Below are 18,358 nucleotides of genomic sequence, written 5' to 3' on the forward strand. Positions count from 1 at the left end.
AACCAAAGTGGTGTCTCTCTCTCTCTCTCCCACTCTCAAAAAATCAATAAATAATTTTTTAAAAAAGAATCCCCTTACACAAAGGATGGGAAAGTGCGATTGAAAGAAAATGTGTGTGAGGGTATGAGATGTCTTACGTACAATCCTCATATCATAATGTGTTTCAGTTGTGTATCAATATATAAAATGATATTCAATCATGCAAGTAGGAAAAAAAAGCTAAATCTTAATTAAGGAACATAAATATTTACTCAAAGAAAAAAATTGTCTTGTCCTTCTTTATCTTATCACTTCCCAATATATGTGAAGAGATGACATAGATGCGTCCAGGCAAAGGGAACCATGATTATACTTCATTGCAAGAGCCTTTCTGAGTGGCTGTAAGCTAAAGTACCTGCCACAGCACTGAGTGAACCCATGAGCCCAGTTGTGTTGCATTGTCTTCTGCCACAGGTGTCTCTGGTGCATCTCCTGAAGACCGTCCGCCTGCTGCGTCTTCTGCGTCTCCTGCAGAAGCTAGACCGTTATTCCCAACATAGCACAATTGTCCTGACGCTGCTCATGTCCATGTTCGCGCTTCTTGCACACTGGATGGCCTGTATCTGGTATGTCATTGGAAAAATGGAAAGGGAAGACAACAGCCTTCTGAAGTGGGAAGTTGGTAAGGGATTACATTTGTCACATTTTCCATTGTTTTTAAGTGAAAAGGAAGAGTGTCTATAATTTGGAGGAAGTGAAAGATAAGTCTGTAAAATATAGCCTCTGATGTCATTTGTCACTTTTTTCTTTTTTTTTTTTTTCTTTTTGCAAGGAGGAGGTCCCTGATTCAAGAGATCCCTTTTGAGAAAGTTCTCTGGAACAACCTTATAATTTTTTCAAAAAGTAATGGATTAAGCTTTCAAATGGGTTTACTGTTTAAAATAACCAGCAAGTCTAAAGAAGTGTTTAGATAAGTAATGTGTGATCTTATCTTGACATATCCGATGGAGGGCAAGTAATAGTAAATCATTAGGCAACTGAACTATAGCCAATCACTACAATATTCTAAAGCATAAGAAAATCATCATTTGAATTTTAGGTGGCAAGTTAAAACGAAAATATCCTTCCATTTTTTTAAGAAAGAGAAAGCTATTATAATGGTAAACTTTCTACATTAAGCATACTTTGAGAATTTGTGATATTTGTTCTGGATAAATACAAATATAATTTTTAAGGACTGGACATTTATAGTATAACTTGTAAAATTTTGTGTTTCCATTATACATGGGAGTTTAAGGGAAGTTTTCCAACTGTTACATAATTCTGCATAAATGATTCTGAAATGTTGGCACATGAACACATTTTTTTTATTTATGTCAACCACAAGAACCTTAATCGAAAATGAAAATATCTACAGTCTTCTCACAATCTTTTCCTGAGTTGTCTGGTTGTTAAGTTTAGAGACAGTAATAGGTTTTTGGCTCAGGGAGTTCCAAATGCTTCTGTTCTTAAATGAGCTCAACGATGGAGACCTATCTCATACAGAAAACACTAATTTTAGGGTGGCCCAAAAGGTAACATCCAAAGGGTGAGCATCCAAAAGAAGAGAAAAGAGGTTTACTTTTGGTGGTCGGAGGAGTTTGACTGAATTAGATCTAAGCTGATTGAGGCTTAAATCTGAGAATGTATGGTTATCTGTACATATGCGTGTATGTATATTTTAAATGCCTTACTACTTTTCCAGTAGCATTTATTATATAATCCATTTATTACCGCTAATAAATATGGCATTTTAATCATAATTAATTATTAGGCATACTTGACTGTTACTAGGTTTCATTTTTCTTCACCGACTGTCTAATTTTATACCAATACTGCAGAATTATAATTACCATACTATTTCAATTTTGGTACAAGAAATAGAATGACGCCATTCTAGCCAATTTACTCATGTAGATCAATATAAGAAAAAAAAATCCCTCCCCCCCAAATCTAAATGGTTTTTTAAATTGGCATTCATTTCTGGTATTAATTTTGGGGAAATTAATGCTTTTATAACATGAAGATATTTTTGCCATGCAAGGTTATGTTATTTGTCTTCATTTATTTAAATTTTTAAAAATACAAACTGTGTAGTTTTCTTCACATGGGTTGCACATATTTATTATTAAATTTATTTCTGAGTACTGTACATTTTTGTGCTTATGGGATTGGTACCCATTTTCTATTAACTTTGTTCCAGTTATCGGTATAAGAAAATCTAGGGATTTGGAAATAATACTTTATAGATATCTCAAATATGTATCTAACAAATTTTAATTAGTTTCTTTGAGTTTCTTAGAAAGGCAGTCATATAATCTAAATTTCTCTATAATAATAGAGAAATTTCTAATAATAAATTTCTCCCTGACTTATCTAAGTCTATGCTCCTTTTGACTACTGGTTTGAGAAAATTATTTATTTTATTAAATATTTATTCTAACTCCACTAGAAGACTTTACTGAAAATATAATTTATAAATCACTAACAAACGTTACTTTTGATGCTTGGTACTCCAGAGAATCAAACCAAACTGAAATCATGGCCCTCAAAAATATATTTCATAGTAAAAGTTGGGATCCTCAATTCTAACCAGAGTCCTACTACTAATTAGCTGCATGGCCTAGAAAGTTTTATCAAACCGTATTTGTCTTTAAAATGAGATCCTTTACCAATTCTTACTAAGTCTCAATCCTTCTTGAGTCATAGCCCTTTTGGAAAATGAGTGGGAGCTGTAGATCTCTGATGATAAATTCGTATACCCACATGAAAATAGTTTGCATAAACTTGTCGGTAGTGTGTGTATTCCATGATGTTCTTTCCTGGGCTCCTGGTAACCGAAACAAAGAAAAGCATCCCAGAGCTACATGATCTCTAAGATTGTTTTCAACTTGGAGAGGATTTAATCAACAATTCCTTTAAGAAAACTGTCTTACACCTAAAACAGTGGTTTGTTGAAGAAATAATACCTTAGTCTGTTGACATGTCTTTCATCGAGTTAAAAATTGGGTCATCACTGCCCTAACTCATCAGTAGAACATGTTTCAATCTTTCTGCTCTTTCCAGGCTTTGTACCATTAGGATGTAATTGTTTTCTGCACAATAATATACATGCCATGAAATCCTTTTTGTTTAATCCACTTCTTCCTAAATTTCTTAATAATTGGAAGATTTTAGCCACAACCATGTACTTCCAATTTTATGATGTGAGCAAGCTCAATAAATAATTTTACTTGACATGCAACTTTTAAGAAATGTAAGAAATGTAAATTGAGAAAAAGCAATGCCACTCTCTAGCAGGGATATTGAAACTTGTGTTTAAAATGTTCAAAATTTTATTTCTGATTTAATTTCTAAAGGACAGTGAGAAGCAAAGCTGGCTTCCTCATATCTTAAGAATTCGGTTATTTACATAGTGTTCTAACTAGCTCAGCTGGTGTCTCTTCACAAAGTATTTTTAACTCTAACATTTTTTATCGACCTTTATACTCAATGACCTAGTGCAACTGAGGTGGCTGTAGTGGAGTTCCTCTCTATTCAAGTCAACCTTGGTTCATAGATTCATAGCATGTTAGTGTAAGAAAGAACCCGAGAGAGAATATATTCTAAACTTGTAATATTACTTAATTGCTTCTTTTTGATGAGGCATCATGAACAGTAGACCAGGAGTCATGAATTTAAGAACTTATTCCTGGCTCCAGGCCTCATATTTCTTCTGTGAAAAATGAAGTGGTCAGAACAAAGGGTCTCCAGAATCTTCAGAACATCAACCTATCTTATTTTTATGTGAAAAAGAGGGAGACAAAAGACTTTTAATTTTACTCTAAATTATTTCTGAAGATGGAAATACATAATCCTACTTCCAACAATATGCGAACTGGTTTTTGTGACTTCTAGCCCATGTTTCAAAGATGGAGAAGGGTTGACCTGATAGGTCTTTTTAAAAATTACTTTTTAGTTTATATATTTCTTTCCACAAACCCAAACATAATGTGTTTTAATTTCCAGTGCTGAGGAGTAAAGATAACATTTTAAAGAAATAATGGAGAATAAAAAGTGAGTTCCATGGAAAACAATCAGAATGTCAGTATTTTTAAGTTAGTTACCTTTCTTCACCTATTTCCTTCCCTCAGTAGATTTTAGAATATTGGATCCAGATAAGAGTGTTCCTTAATAACAACCCTAATGAAGCCTCTCCCATCTGCCCACTAACATTCATATGAAAGGCAGAATAAAGACCTCATGTCACATCTTAGCCATCACTGAAAATTAGGATCAACCATTGATCTATTATTACAAGAAATGAAAGCAATTTCCACTAAAAGGCAGGTAAATAGGATTGGATTTTTAGATATAATCAACAGGCAACTTGAGTTTTTTGAGAGACCCAAACTAATGGAAGCTCTTTATCACACACTCACACTGTGCCCTCTGATTCAGAGAGGGAAGGTATCCAAGAAAATGGAACAATTTTCCTGCTATTGCACAGACTGCTTCAAAACAGAAGGGTAGTTCTGTCAGGCCCAGGAACTTTTTTATTCCAACCAAGAATATCAGTTTTTAAATTGAATAAAATGTCCCATCTTCGAGATGAAGGCAGAGAAAGGCGGTACTAAAATGGTAGAGGAAACTCTCAATATTGACTACATAAGTAGAAAACTATAAGATAAATGGGCTTTTGAAAATTTAAATATCACCATCAACTAGAATTTCAAATAGCACATACACCTTATAAATCACACAAACTAGGGAACACAGAGGAAAGGACAGGGAAAAAAAGGATCTCAAGAAAACACAAATGTAAGAAATAATAGATCCTTAAGCACCATGATTATAATGAATACTAAATGACATGGGGGAAAAACTCAGGTTATTTCAAGTGAAGAACCGAGGATTCAATTTCTGTGATTCCTGTTTAGGACAAAAAGGTAAATTCATACACACAGAGAATGGAAGTAAATTCAATGAGTAGTGGAATTACTTGTAAGTTTATTTTTATTTACATTTTTGAAAATCATTTACGTATATAAAATAAATATTTAGCTTACATTTATTGAGCACAAGCTACATGCATGGCGCAGTGCTTAACACAATATATTCGTGTGCCTTTTCTCATCTCATCTTTACTGCAATCTCAGGAGGCAGATACTTTCAACCCCATTTTACAAAAAGGGAAATGTGTTTGGAAAGTTAATTCTTGGAAACTTCTTTTTTAAATTATGAAACATTTTTAGTATGCAAAGAAGTTTTAGGATGAATACAATAGACCCCCTCTGGAAATTATATCTTTTTAAACAGTTTGCTATAATTTGCTTAGTTTCTACTTTTCAAATCAATACAATATTACAGATATAGCCAAAGTCCCAATGCAATATAATTCCCACATGCTCCCTCCTCCTTTCCTCCTTACTATTCTAAAAGTTGGTGCATAGGATTTTCTCAGATGCTATTTTTACTGCCCACATGTATTAGTGAAATAATATGTTATTATTATGTTTCTTTAACTTCCACATAAAGCATGACAAGTGGAAGTAGTAATAGCAGAAATAGTAGTCGTAGTCGTAGCAGTAGTAATGATGATAATAGCAGATGTACACAGTGCTTTCTTGGTGCCAGGCACTGTTCTAGGTATGTTACATCAATTCATTCATTTAATCCTGCCATAATTCTATGAGCCCAAAACTATTAGCCCAATACTTAGAAAACTGAGGCATATAGATTGAACAACTTGTCCTAGGTCACACGGATAGTTTATACTGAGCCTTGGATTTCTTGCTTCCTTTGTAACTTTTTCCATTCTCACAAAGCTTTCATTTTTTTAAAGAAAAGACATTTGTAATAATATATACACCTATATATTTATCTTTATCTGTTTGGTAGAATTATATTGTACAATAAGCCAGTTTGCTCATCCTTTTAAATGATTTGTCCATTTCTCACTTGCTTTGCATGTCTCATTATTACAATGAGTGAGCAAGCAGCCATCAAATACAAGTTTCGTTGTGCACATGTGTAAGAACTTCCCTGGGTCAGATACGTAGAAGGGCACTTTCTCAAAGGGCGTATCTGCAAAGTTAACATATTTTGCTAAATTACTCTAAAGCAGTTGTACCAATTTCTTTTTCGGCAATATGATATGTGTTCTTTCCCCAGATTTTCACCAATTGTTACCAGTTTTTAAACTTGCGAAAATTGGATGTGGCTAAGGGGAAGAATGGAGGATATTAAATAGTGTCTAGTTTTTACTTTAATTTCCACTTCCCTGAGTAAGTAAGGTAGAACATATTTTCACAGGTTTGGGGCCCACTCTAGTTTCCTCTTTGGTGAATTAGACACTTAGCTCACTAATTTTCAGTTCTATTTTTCCTAGATAATTTATTTAATGTTATATATTTTTAAGTGTTGAAATATTTTAAAATTGTTATTCAGTTTATATGGGACTTTGAAGTTAACTCTTCATTATTGATTTCTAATTACATTCATTGTTTGTCTCATTTTTACATGTGGAGATTTCACTTCCTCTTTTGAAAGAATACACACACACACACATATATACATATACACATGTGTATATATATATATATATATAAGTTCATAACTTGCCACACCATAGTACCAATTTCTGACCCCCCCAAAATAACCTAAATTCCAGTGAGATTTTGTTATATGTTTTGTTTGAAATATAAGAATGGTTGTAATTCAACCCATAAAAGTCCAATTGAATATGGGGTAATTACTTCAGATATTATTTGCACTTGGAATGCCTTTATGTGGGAATAGCATTTACACTTAAAACTTCAAACCTCCAATTCTTCAAACAGAATTGTTCAATTATCAGGAAAATGAATTTTGCTGCTGTCTTAAGAAGACATCACTAAATGTACTTAATATACAATTATTTCTTTCTAGTTACTATATTAATCATAGTAATTCTTTTAAAATAGGTGACAGTTTAATGAACTGCAGATTATTTTCCCAAGAGACTATAGATAGAGAAAGAATAGAACAGAAAGAGAACTGAGTCGTTGAGATTTTTGCATTTAAACCCTACAAAGTTTCCAGTTTTTACTATAAAATTAATACTTTATGAGGCCCAAAGAAGGACAATGTTACAAGCAATACAAAGAATTAAAATTCAGAGCCTGCCTTCTAAAAGTGTACTGTATTGTTAGAAAGTCAAGAGGTGGATATAAAAATACACAAAAATTATTACTTTTTAAACATTGGAAAGTAAAGGTGATTCTAAATGAATCTCTGTAAAGATAGCATTTCTTCAGAGAGGAAACCAATGGTTTCAATGGTTCTTGAAACCACTGAACTGGGTTTCAAAACGTGAGTAATGTTTTGGAGGAAGATTCATCAGAGAACATTTCGGCGAGGGGCACAGTGTGAATAAATGCATGGAAGGAGGAAATTTCACAGTGTACACGAGGAATGGTGAGTGGATGGGATGAATTTGTTTAAAGTAGGAATTCTTGAACAGCTGGGGTCACAAAATAAAAAGCCCAGAGGAGAAAGAGGATAGCATCCAAGGATGAAGCAGGACAGGCGTCGAAGTAAAGGTTAGTGAAATTAAGGTCTAAAAAAGTGCAGAGTGCAAGAACCAACCATGACCCAACTCTAGCACCAGTATAGATAAAATGTGACCCCATCTGATTTTTCTAGAGAACTTGGGAATCAGGATTTTTGGGGAAATTGAGACTTTTTTGGTAATTATCTCTGATATTTAAACATGACATATCATTCAGAACTTGAAATGCACAGTATAAGAACCAAACAAAATATCGTGGGCCTGATTAAGCACATACATAGGTCACCAATTTGCCACCCCTGAGACAGAGTGAGTAAGAAAGGGGATAAGACCAGAATAATGGGTTGGAATTCTGGTTGGGATGAGCTGATATACTCCCTCAAGACAATAGAGACCAGAAAAGGTGTGACCTAGCTAATATGGTCTTTTAGGAATTTTTTCACAAACTCAAAAGGTAGAAACACAAAAAAATGCTTCTTCAAATGGGACCTCATCAAAATAAAAAGCTTCTGCATGGCTAAAGAAAACAGCACCAAATTACAAAGAGAACCAACAGTATGGGAAAACATATTTGCCAATGATACCTCAGACAAGGGCCTGATCTCCAAAATATATAAAGAACTCACACGACTCCACTCCAGGAAGACAAACAACCCAATTAAAAAATGGGCAAACGACTTGAATAGACACTTCTCCAAGGAAGACATACAGAGGGCCCAGAGACATATGAAAAGATGCTCAGCATCACTAGCCATCAGAGAGATGCAAATTAAAACCACAATGAGGTACCATCTCACACAAGTCAGAGTGGCCAACATAAACAAATCCACAAACAAATGTTGGAGAGGATGCGGAGAAAAGGGAACCCTAGTGCACTGTTGGTGGGAATGCAGACTGGTGAGGCCACTGTGGAAAACAATATGGAATTTCCTCAGAAAACTAAAAATGGAACTGCCCTTTGACCCAGCAATTCCGCTGCTGGGATTATACCCTAAGAACCCTGAAACACCAATCCAAAAGAACCTGTGCACCCCAATGTTCATAGCAGCACAATTTACAATAGCCAAGTACTGGAAGCAACCGAAGTGCCCATCAGCAAACGAGTGGATCCAAAAACTATGGTATATTTACACAATGGAATTCTACGCAGCAGAGAGAAAGAAGGAGCTTATACCCTTTGCAACAGCATGGATGAAACTGGAGAGCATTATGCTAAGTGAAATAAGCCAGACGGTGAGGGACAAATACCATATGATCTCACCTTTAACTGGAACATAATCAATAGAAGAAAAAAGGAAACAAAATATAACCACAGACATTGAAGTTAAGAACAATCTAACAATAGCCGGGGGGGGGGGGACAGTGGGAAGAGGGGATTGCAGGAACTACTATAAAGGACACATGGACAAAACCAAGGGGGAGGGTGGAGGTGGGGGAGGGAGGTGGGTTCAGCTGGGGTGGGGTGGAGGGATGGGGAGAAAAGGCATACAACTGTAATTGAATAACAATAAAAATTTTTTAAAAAATGCTTCTTTTCATGATATTTTCCAACTGGTTTGTCCAGCTGCATATCCTGTGGAAAGGAGTATACATGCTACTTATGGGAAACTGAGCTCCCACACTCTAGACTTGCACTGATGAAAAGTTTTCCTCTGTTACACTGATTTTGTGAATATTTTTATAAAGGGGTATCAGATTTATAAAGAATTTCCACTGAGATACTTTCCCCATTTGAGATTTTTACAAACATGAATATAACTCATAAAACATAATGGGAAATACAAGATAATTAAACATTTTATCTAAACTAATTAGACATCTGGCAGAAAAATTTCAATAACTCTTCTCTTCTTTTTGTCATGTGTGGATGTGTGGGTGTTTTCATTGTATTTAGTGTTTCTCCAACTAGCTACAAACAGAAGAAATAATTAAAATGTGTTTCATAGTCTAAGACCCTATGGAGGCTACAGCCAAAATCTCCTTACTGATAAACTCTCCGTTCCTTGGACGTGAGTCATTTTGTTTATGTTCTTTGCCATTGAGACGAGTCAGGAAAGACAAAGATGAAACCTAATTTTATTTCCTCAGAATGTCAGCGCCCAGAACGCCATTCAAGACAGAAATTCCTTATGAAGTCCCTCTTTTTAAAACTGGTGCTTTTGGCCTTATCATATGAGAGGGCAACCAATCGATGCTTTTCTGGCATCAATGTTTCTCTCTCTGCCCTTCCTCTCTCTCTCTCTCTCTCTCTCTGTCTCTATCTCTATGTCTTCTCTAAAAGCAATGCAAAACTGTCCTCGAGTGAGAATAAATAAATAAACAAACAAACAAACTAAAACTCGTGGATTTGTATCCCAGTATATTTGTCCATGCCCCTGTCCCCTGCACCAAAATTAAACAGACTGGCAGAAACTGGATACCAGAAAATTCATTCCATTGAAATATGGAAGGCAGATGTAAAAGTTAATGTAGCTTTTGAACTCTACATCCATTTCCCCTTACAAAGATATTGAAAATGAACCTTGAGCTTGACAGCTCCCTGTGAACCTATATTTGGTCTCATAGGATAAAATGCTGTATGACAGTTCTTAAGAATGTGAGTTCTAGGTTCAGACTTCAAAGTTGGCCTCCTCTACTTTCCATCTGTCAGTGGACATGTATCACTTACCTGTCTAAGGTGCTATTTCCTCATCTGCAAAATAGAGATAGGGTTAGGTACTTCATCGGGTTGTCAGGAGAATTAAACGATATGAATGCCCCGTGCACATCAACTGCTTCTGCTGTCTTAGCCATCATTATTATTGTTGCTGACAAGCAGACTCCATTAAAATCATTACTGTAGCAGTTGATTTTGTTCCCAAGAGTGGGTGTGTATTGTTTTTTTCCCTACAGTAGTGAAGCCTGTGCCCAAACTGTCTGCAATCCTAACTGAAAAGCTCCTGCTGATGCTCAGGGATTACAGATTTATTTTTAGCTATCTTTCCATTGTAGTTTAAAATGGAATTCTATCAAGATTGGCTTTTTTGAATGTGATGCACAAAAGGAGGGTAGTATTTCTAGTTTTATCATCTGCCCATAAAATCATGTGTCAGTACTACCTAACTCCATTGATTTTAAAAATGGACAGGCTTCGGTTTGCAGGTTGCAAGGCTATTCTGTGGCTGAAATGGCGTGTTTTGGAATATACAGTGACTCTTTCTGACTCACTCAGGAGTAACCTGTAACATGATTTCAAAGAGAGGCAATTAGCATGTGATTTATATTAAGAGTATGTCATAAGTGAGGATACGTGATTCCTATCTCCATAACAGTGCTTTATATGTTTCATACAAAAATATTTGTTCATAACAATGCAAATATATTTTCAGAAACCCCAAAAATGATATCATGGTATAATAGGATTCTGAAGCATTAGATATACTTAAATGAATAATTCAGTATTGTTTTGCTGACAATGGGGCATATGTAACTCTGAGATTTCTCGCAGGCTTGGTGAATGGCCTAAGCAAGTGATGGTATGGTAGCCGTTATTTACAAATGTATGGCCATATTGAGTGTGTGTTGTGAGAGAGAGTGAGAGAAAGAGAGAAACAGCAATTCGTTGCCACTGCCAAATTTTAGAATTTGATATTCTTTCAAATTAGTCAGTCAAACAAACACTTTTTAATTCTTTGGAAGGGAAGAATTCCATCTTTGGGTACAAGCTTAATGGAATTACTTTAGTAAAGTTTTCTATTTTCTATGAGTCAATAACTATATTCAGAGAGATCAGTCTATTAAACCAAATGCAGAATTGGTTTTGATGAGTAAATGTGTTGATCCTACTAGTTTGAATCTCTTTCATTTTAACAAACCCCAGGAATGATTTGTCTTCACTCTCTTGACCCTTAAAGACATTTCCATTCTATGTTGAGTAATACGAACACTCTTGTTGGAATGAAGGCAACATTTCTGAGTTCTCATAGAAAGGGTGCTTGTTAAAACTTCATTATCTTAATTTAATTTTTGGATCAAATACCTGTATAACAGGTTTAAACCATTTTTTATATTTGCTTTTAAAATTTTATTAGAATTATTTTTATCAAGACAAGTTCTTTTTTACGTAAATATTACACCAAAGATTTAATGTATCAATCATTGTTAATCCCATATTAGAAAAGATGTTTTCTTTTGTGACATTTCTACCAAGTTGTTTTCTTAATTTATGGTTTTGAGAAGTAATCTTTCATGACTTATTTTTCCATCATTTTTGATCAGTAACAAAGTTTACTTTGTGTGATTTTAGGTATTGTGAATTTTATTTTGCATTGCTTATTTCTGTGTCTGATTTTCCCTCAATGTTTCCTGGTTTCAATGTTTCTAAAGAAACGTTTATTTTCAATCAGGTTGTTTTGTTTTGAGAACTAACCAATTTTAACATGCTCTGTTTTAAACATTGTCAGTTGTATTTGTCTCATTTCTACTGATCATGTCTATTAACTGAACAAAATAGTTAAAATATGTCTTTATTTCTTTCAACACAAAGCAGACAATAAGTGAGATTAAATGAATGATAGTGCCTAGATGGAGGTGGGGGTCGAATGGCACTGAAATCCCAACAGTGGGTCAAAATGTCCTTCTTCGAATTTTGAGACACCTCCATAATCACTCCGGAGACATGTGATTTTGCTAAGTGGTAGTGATACCTTTAGGTCAGAGGTGTCAAACTCATTTTCACCGGGGGCCATATCAGCCTCACAGTTGCCATCAAAGGGCTGAAATAATTTCAAGATTGTATAAATGTTACTACTCCTTAACTGTTAAGGAATTGAAATTACTTTCGGCCCTTTGAAGGCAACCATGAGGCTGATGTGGCCCCCGGTGAAAATGAGTCTGACACCCCTGCTTTAGATATTCAATATATTTCATGCTCTGTCTCCATGTATGGGTCAGTTTATTCTAACGCCCCAAATTCCCCACTGAGATATGTCCATTTTTAGTTATATACATGATGTATGATGAAAATTAATTGTCAACTCATCTTCTAATTTAGAAAGCTAATTTATTTTTGAGTAATACAGTTATTTGTGAAAAGTGGTAGATTACAGAAAAGGTGAAAAGGAGCCAGCATTTACTTTAGGCACCATGAAAGATGGTTTACACAATTATCTTTGTCAACCCTCTCAACAAACAAAGAGGTATTTTTAGTTCCAAAAGTTGGAACTTAAAAGACTAGCTCACCTGAAGTCAAATTGTTAAGTAGTGATGGGGCTGCAGTTCAAGACGTTCTGCAAACCCAAAGCCTGTCTTGTCCAGATGGCAAGAGTATCTATCCTGTGGCCTTTACGACTTAGAAAGATATGCTTTATCACCTGGCAAATATGTATTGAGTGTGTATACATTGTCACACCCTTAGCTAGGCTTGGGAATCAAGTGTATAAAGAGACCATAATCCCTACTCTCACGAAGCAGCCTGCCCAGAGGCAGCTGCAGGCCGGTAATCAGATGAGATTAAAGTGCAGTGAGGCCTGCAGTTGGGGGTGGGGGGTGGGGAGGGCAGGGGGAGGAGCTAAGGGCTAAGGGGTTGATCAGTGTAAGCATGGAAATCAAAAACTGAGTACATAGACTCTGACAAGTGCCAGGGGATAAAAATATACTATAAATAAAATCGCCAAAGGTGAGAGAATTTTGCAATATCCTGAAAGATTCTTTGAAATATTTATGTTGCATCAAAATGATGATGATGATCTATAATGATTAAAAATTATTATCCGGATACCAGCATAAGAGTTGAATGCCAGCAACCTAAAATCAGCAGTACGAACCTCCATGAGTATTGAAAGCATCTTTCATGCTTCTACATCTGTTGGGTGTTGGAGTCTGACTGACTGGCCCTGAGAAGAACGCCAAGAAGTTTCTCAAGCCTTAGTACTATTTGCCTTATTATTTCTTTAAAACTTATTGCTAAAATTTTAAAATGTACATTGAATATTCTCACAATAAAGTTCAAAGGACTCCCTTGACTAGGAAGAATGATATTAAATCCACTCTTACTTTATTTATGATTTTACTGTTGTACACACACACCACACAGGAGGAGAATGATTTGACTATTTTTCTTACTAGTTTATTCAAAGGTTCTCTCTAGGAAGTTAGCTATTTTATCAAATATCAGTCTTTGATGAAGGAACTTAAACCCGATTTTTATTATGGTTGTTTGTTTTACTACCTACGAAGAAAAGAAAAAAATATATTGAGTTGGAAAACGTGTAGGTTAGACATACTTTATATATGACTTCCTGTCCCATACCCTTCACTTTGGCCAAACTGTATGAACTTCTTTTCTCAGTATATGCATTATACATTTGGCCTAGTTTCTTTATTCCTGTGCTTTCAGCTTCCCTGCCATCTCTGCAGAGATGGCGCTTCTCTGCCATCTCTGTTATTCCAAATTCTACTCATTCTCTACAGTGCAATTTGAATACTTCCATCTGCCCTTAACCCTTTCTGACTATTCCTGCAAGGACCACCTAGCTTGGTGAACGTTATGCATATATGTGTTACCCCAGTAGACCACAATATAGTGAAGACCCATCTCCCTCATTTAATACCCCACACAGCATCTCAAACATTATGCATGGGTACTAAATATTGGCTAAGTGAATAAATTACTCAATTAACTAATTAGGGGCCATATAGAATACTAGACAGGTAGAAGCAATGAAGGTAATATTTTAGTCTATTGGCTAAAAGAAAGCTTTTTTTTTTCAGGAGCAGCAGAAGGGAAAGCAAAAGGAATGATCTGATTATACACTTGGGTGGAAACTGGGTGTGAGAACAGAGCATTCAGGAACCAAGTCTTGTTGTGAAGGGTCAATTGCTAAAAAAAAAAAAAAATTAGCTGTGTTCAATTATAAGACAAACATCAAAAATAGACTTTGATACTCTGCAAGATGTATATTAATGGGAAACCAAGAACCAGGAAGTGGTGTCAAATGACCCTGAAAAAGTCAACCTCATAGAATGAGTGTAGTTGGAGCTGACGTCTTAACAACTGTATTTATAATCATTGAAAATGCTGTTGTTTTACAGAGACAGAGTAGAAATGGGATAAAAGGGTAGAGAACCAGGGAAGGCAGACTGAGCTGAACACTAAACTTAGAGAGAAACCCAGGCCTGGGCCAACAGGTAAATCATTTGTTCCTGGACCCTTGGTAGTTGGGTCCAGGACTCAGGCTCACGAGGGCCCTGGGTGCTTAGTTCCCTCCTTAGAGGCCCTACCACTGCCTGGTCATGCTACTCCTGTTTCCATCCCTTTTCCCCCATGATGTTCTGGTGTTCATGGACTTCCCTGTTCCCGTTACTGTGTGCCTCTTGACACCTCTGCTTCGTGCCCAAAGTTGCGCAGCTTTCTCCCTGAGTAACGCCTACCAAAGCTGCCCCATGGAATTTGAAACATGTTTCCCAGAGACTGGACTAAAGGGTCTTCAGAGGATATCATCTGATAAAAGCATAAACACATTTTTTCCAAATTGTTAGGGCAAGACTTAGGCATATGTGTAAATAAACTGTATACTGTACTTCGATCGCAATGTGAGTTAAACCAGCTTTTGTGTGCCTGGCTGGAGGCTAAACCATTTTTGCCCTCTTTCCATTGGTTCAAATCCATTAAAAGGGCATTAAGGTTGCTAAAGACTGGATTTGTCAACAGAGAAATGGTCTCTGCAGGTAAAATTAAAAGTCAAATGTCAATGAATAGAATGATTAAAGCATGATTCAAAGTGCTTAGTCAATATTTTTAAGGTCCAAGGAATTATATAGAAAAATGGGTTCTTGTAAGAAAAACATCTGTGTATTTCTCCACACCATAGGCCTGACCTATATAATGTCTTTTGCAAAGTCCACGAGGGGGTCACCAAATAGTTATATTCTTGGGAAAAGTGTTGAAAACTTTCTGAGAGTTCAGTCTGTGGTTCCGGAAAGCTCTTAGAAGATTACCCAACCTCTTGCATGCACAGGCCGTTAACACATCAATTCCCACCAAATACCTTTGCAATAATAGCTAGGGCTTCTAGTGGGGGTGATAGGTGGTGCTGAAGAACATTACAAAAGTTTTCGTGCTCAAAATAAAAATACCACCAGGTCTCCAGACAGAGTGTCCTAGATGATGGGGACTATGAGCAGAAAACAAATTGGGAAATTCCTATTTGCAAGTAGAAGGGAAGAGTAATTACAGAGGAACCCACTGGGCAGCCATTTCTATGAAGGAGATGAAGTCAATAAGGAGTGCATTAATACCGAAACCTTGACTGACAAGAAGGATGAGGAGGTAGCACGGCATATTAAAACATGGAAAGACTTAAACTCAGACTAACCCAGTTTTAAAAGCTGGTAGTTTTCCTTAATAGATGTCTGCTCTTGGTTCTGTTTCGCTTTAACCTAAGTACTAATATTTTAATATCAACATTTCAGATTATAACATTTAGCTCTTAGAATTATTATAAATATAAGAATTATATTTAATTCTTAGAATTATAAGAATTAAATTACACAATATAAGATTAAATTAAATAATATATAAAGTAATCAGCACATTGGGTGGATCGTCATGTGGTCTCTAACCACCAATGCACAAATAAGAATATTACAACACATTATTTTTACCATAATGAGTCAAGAATAGCAAAGCGAATTGATGACAGAAAATGTTCTGAGCTTATGTCCTACCCTTTTCAAGTCTTCAGTACCTCTTAATGGAAAGTGGCACTTGTAAGTAAGAATGATGTCAGGTCCTTGAAGTCCAAGAATGATATGCTTGTGTACATTATTTCTACGGTGTTCATTATTTTCTACTAATGGAAATGAGACATTGGGTTAATATTTCATACAAATTTTCAGTAATGAAGGATTTCAAAAATCTTCATTATTTCCAGGAAAACAGAAAACCTTCATGCCTTTCAAACAACAGCAGCGACAATGATAATAGGTTTTTGTCTAGTGCTTGCTTGTTTCATTCTGCATTGTGCTAAGTGCTTTGTGAGAACTGTGTCACCCTCACTACAGCCTATGAGGTGAGTTACTGTCATGCTCCCCACTTTAGGAAGGACGCGACTAGGGCACGTAAGTAACTTACCCAACATTACACAACTATTAAGTAGCACTTTCACAGGCTGTATTGTCTGCCTTCTGAGTTTATCCAGATTTACCGCATTACCTGATTTGACGTATTTCTCTGTTGTCGTGTTTCTCTTCTGCACTCTTCCTGTGCTTCTTGTTCCTCTGTGTGTTGTCTCTCTGCACTCCACCTACTTCTCACTTTTAAAAATTTAGGTCTCTCTCTGACAAACCCCATTGCCCTGTGTTTCCCTCGAACCCAATCACTCAGCCACCCGCTGGCTAAAAACTTATTTTGGAATGTTCATGTAAATTCCCACTACTTATTGTATTTCACACCCTACTGAGCCATCAAACAAAGTTAGTTATATGTTTTTAGATGCATTGCTAGACATATGAGTCAGAATCAGTTCTTCTGGAGGAGAACAAAGGCTGACACCTCAATGCTGGTGTTTCATTTTGAGACTTGGGCATTTCCTAAAATTCTAAGTAAATGCCTTTATAGCAGTTTCAATACCAAGTGAAGGTAAATAAATTCCAGAGGACTCTTTAATGGTGTATTTGCATACAACATGCCAGTACATTATGTGGTCTAATTTATGTTAGAGTTATGTTTATAATCAAGATGTTAGAACATGTATCTCCTTTAACATATTTGGAGAAATGTACATGGAACTTTAATGTGAAGTTCTGCAAACTGGGGAAAGTTGAGATTTCCTTTTTAATGGATGTCAAATCCCTGTCCTCACTTAAATGACTTCCAGGCAACTACTAAAGCAGCTGAGAAATGGTTTGCAAACCTGGGACCTGTCAATTCATTGTTCTTACCTAGGTTTGCACCAAATTCCAACCTTCAAGAGGAAAAAAAGAGGACAAAAAGGAAATGGGGTATAGATCAAGAAAATAAACTTAAACATACCAATAAAATAAAATGATTTGGCTGGAATCAATTATTTTTATCCCAAGTTGCCTTCCCGAAAAGAGGTTTTTTTGTCTTGATGTAGACACAAGTGATGAGTGTTTTGGGTTAGAACTTTCCTATTCAGGGACAAGTTGTTCTTGTAACTGGTACTCTGAGTGCATGGGTGAATGTATGTCCCATAAACTCATTAAAGTCATCAGAGACAACAGAGCAATTACTCAGGAAAAAGTGCCCATGTTGAGGCACTGATCGGAAAGCACAGTGAATTGTATGAGCATTTTATATAGGAAGGTTAGATGCAAATAGTTCATAGTTAGTGTTCTTCGAACATAGCCATGAGCTTAATCTTTGTTAGAATTTTCTCTATTTTTAGCTAAGATTTGAGAGGCATTTGAAAGTTCCCTCTTTGGCTAAAAACAGATGGCCTGTTCTGCCTTTTCTTAAGATTAATCAGAAAAATCTACACTAGCTGTTTAACTGTGTTTGGGGCTTGTTTCACATTTCTCAATCTTTCTAGTGTATTTTTGTTTTGGTTTTTTGGTATGTATGACGATGGCTTATTCTGGCAGTTTGCAATAGTGTATAATCTTTCAATTAATTATTGCTTAAGTGAAAGGCTATACATTAGTAATGGATATTCAGGAAGCTTCTATTATATAAACTTCAAATTTAAGCAGATTTTAAAGAACTGGCAAACCTCTGGACTGGTTTTAGCACAATTGCTACTTCTTTTTTTCTGGACAGTGCTAACAGCATATAACATTTCTTCCTCTGAAAAATTGTTCCTCCGTGGA

General features: G+C 35.8%; 1 protein-coding gene across 1 annotated transcript in view; it reads left to right on the forward strand.

Annotated features, from left to right (window-relative positions):
- Positions 1 to 18,358, forward strand: part of KCNH8 (potassium voltage-gated channel subfamily H member 8) — a 278,542-nt gene that overhangs the window by 185,057 nt on the left and 75,127 nt on the right. Inside the window, exon 7 of the mRNA XM_024566106.4 lies at positions 454 to 661. Coding sequence (XP_024421874.2) covers positions 454 to 661 — 208 coding nt within the window. The remainder of the gene's footprint in view (positions 1 to 453; positions 662 to 18,358) is intronic.

The sequence above is a fragment of the Desmodus rotundus genome, chromosome 8, assembly GCF_022682495.2.
Source record: "Desmodus rotundus isolate HL8 chromosome 8, HLdesRot8A.1, whole genome shotgun sequence".
Taxonomy (NCBI): domain Eukaryota; kingdom Metazoa; phylum Chordata; class Mammalia; order Chiroptera; family Phyllostomidae; genus Desmodus; species Desmodus rotundus.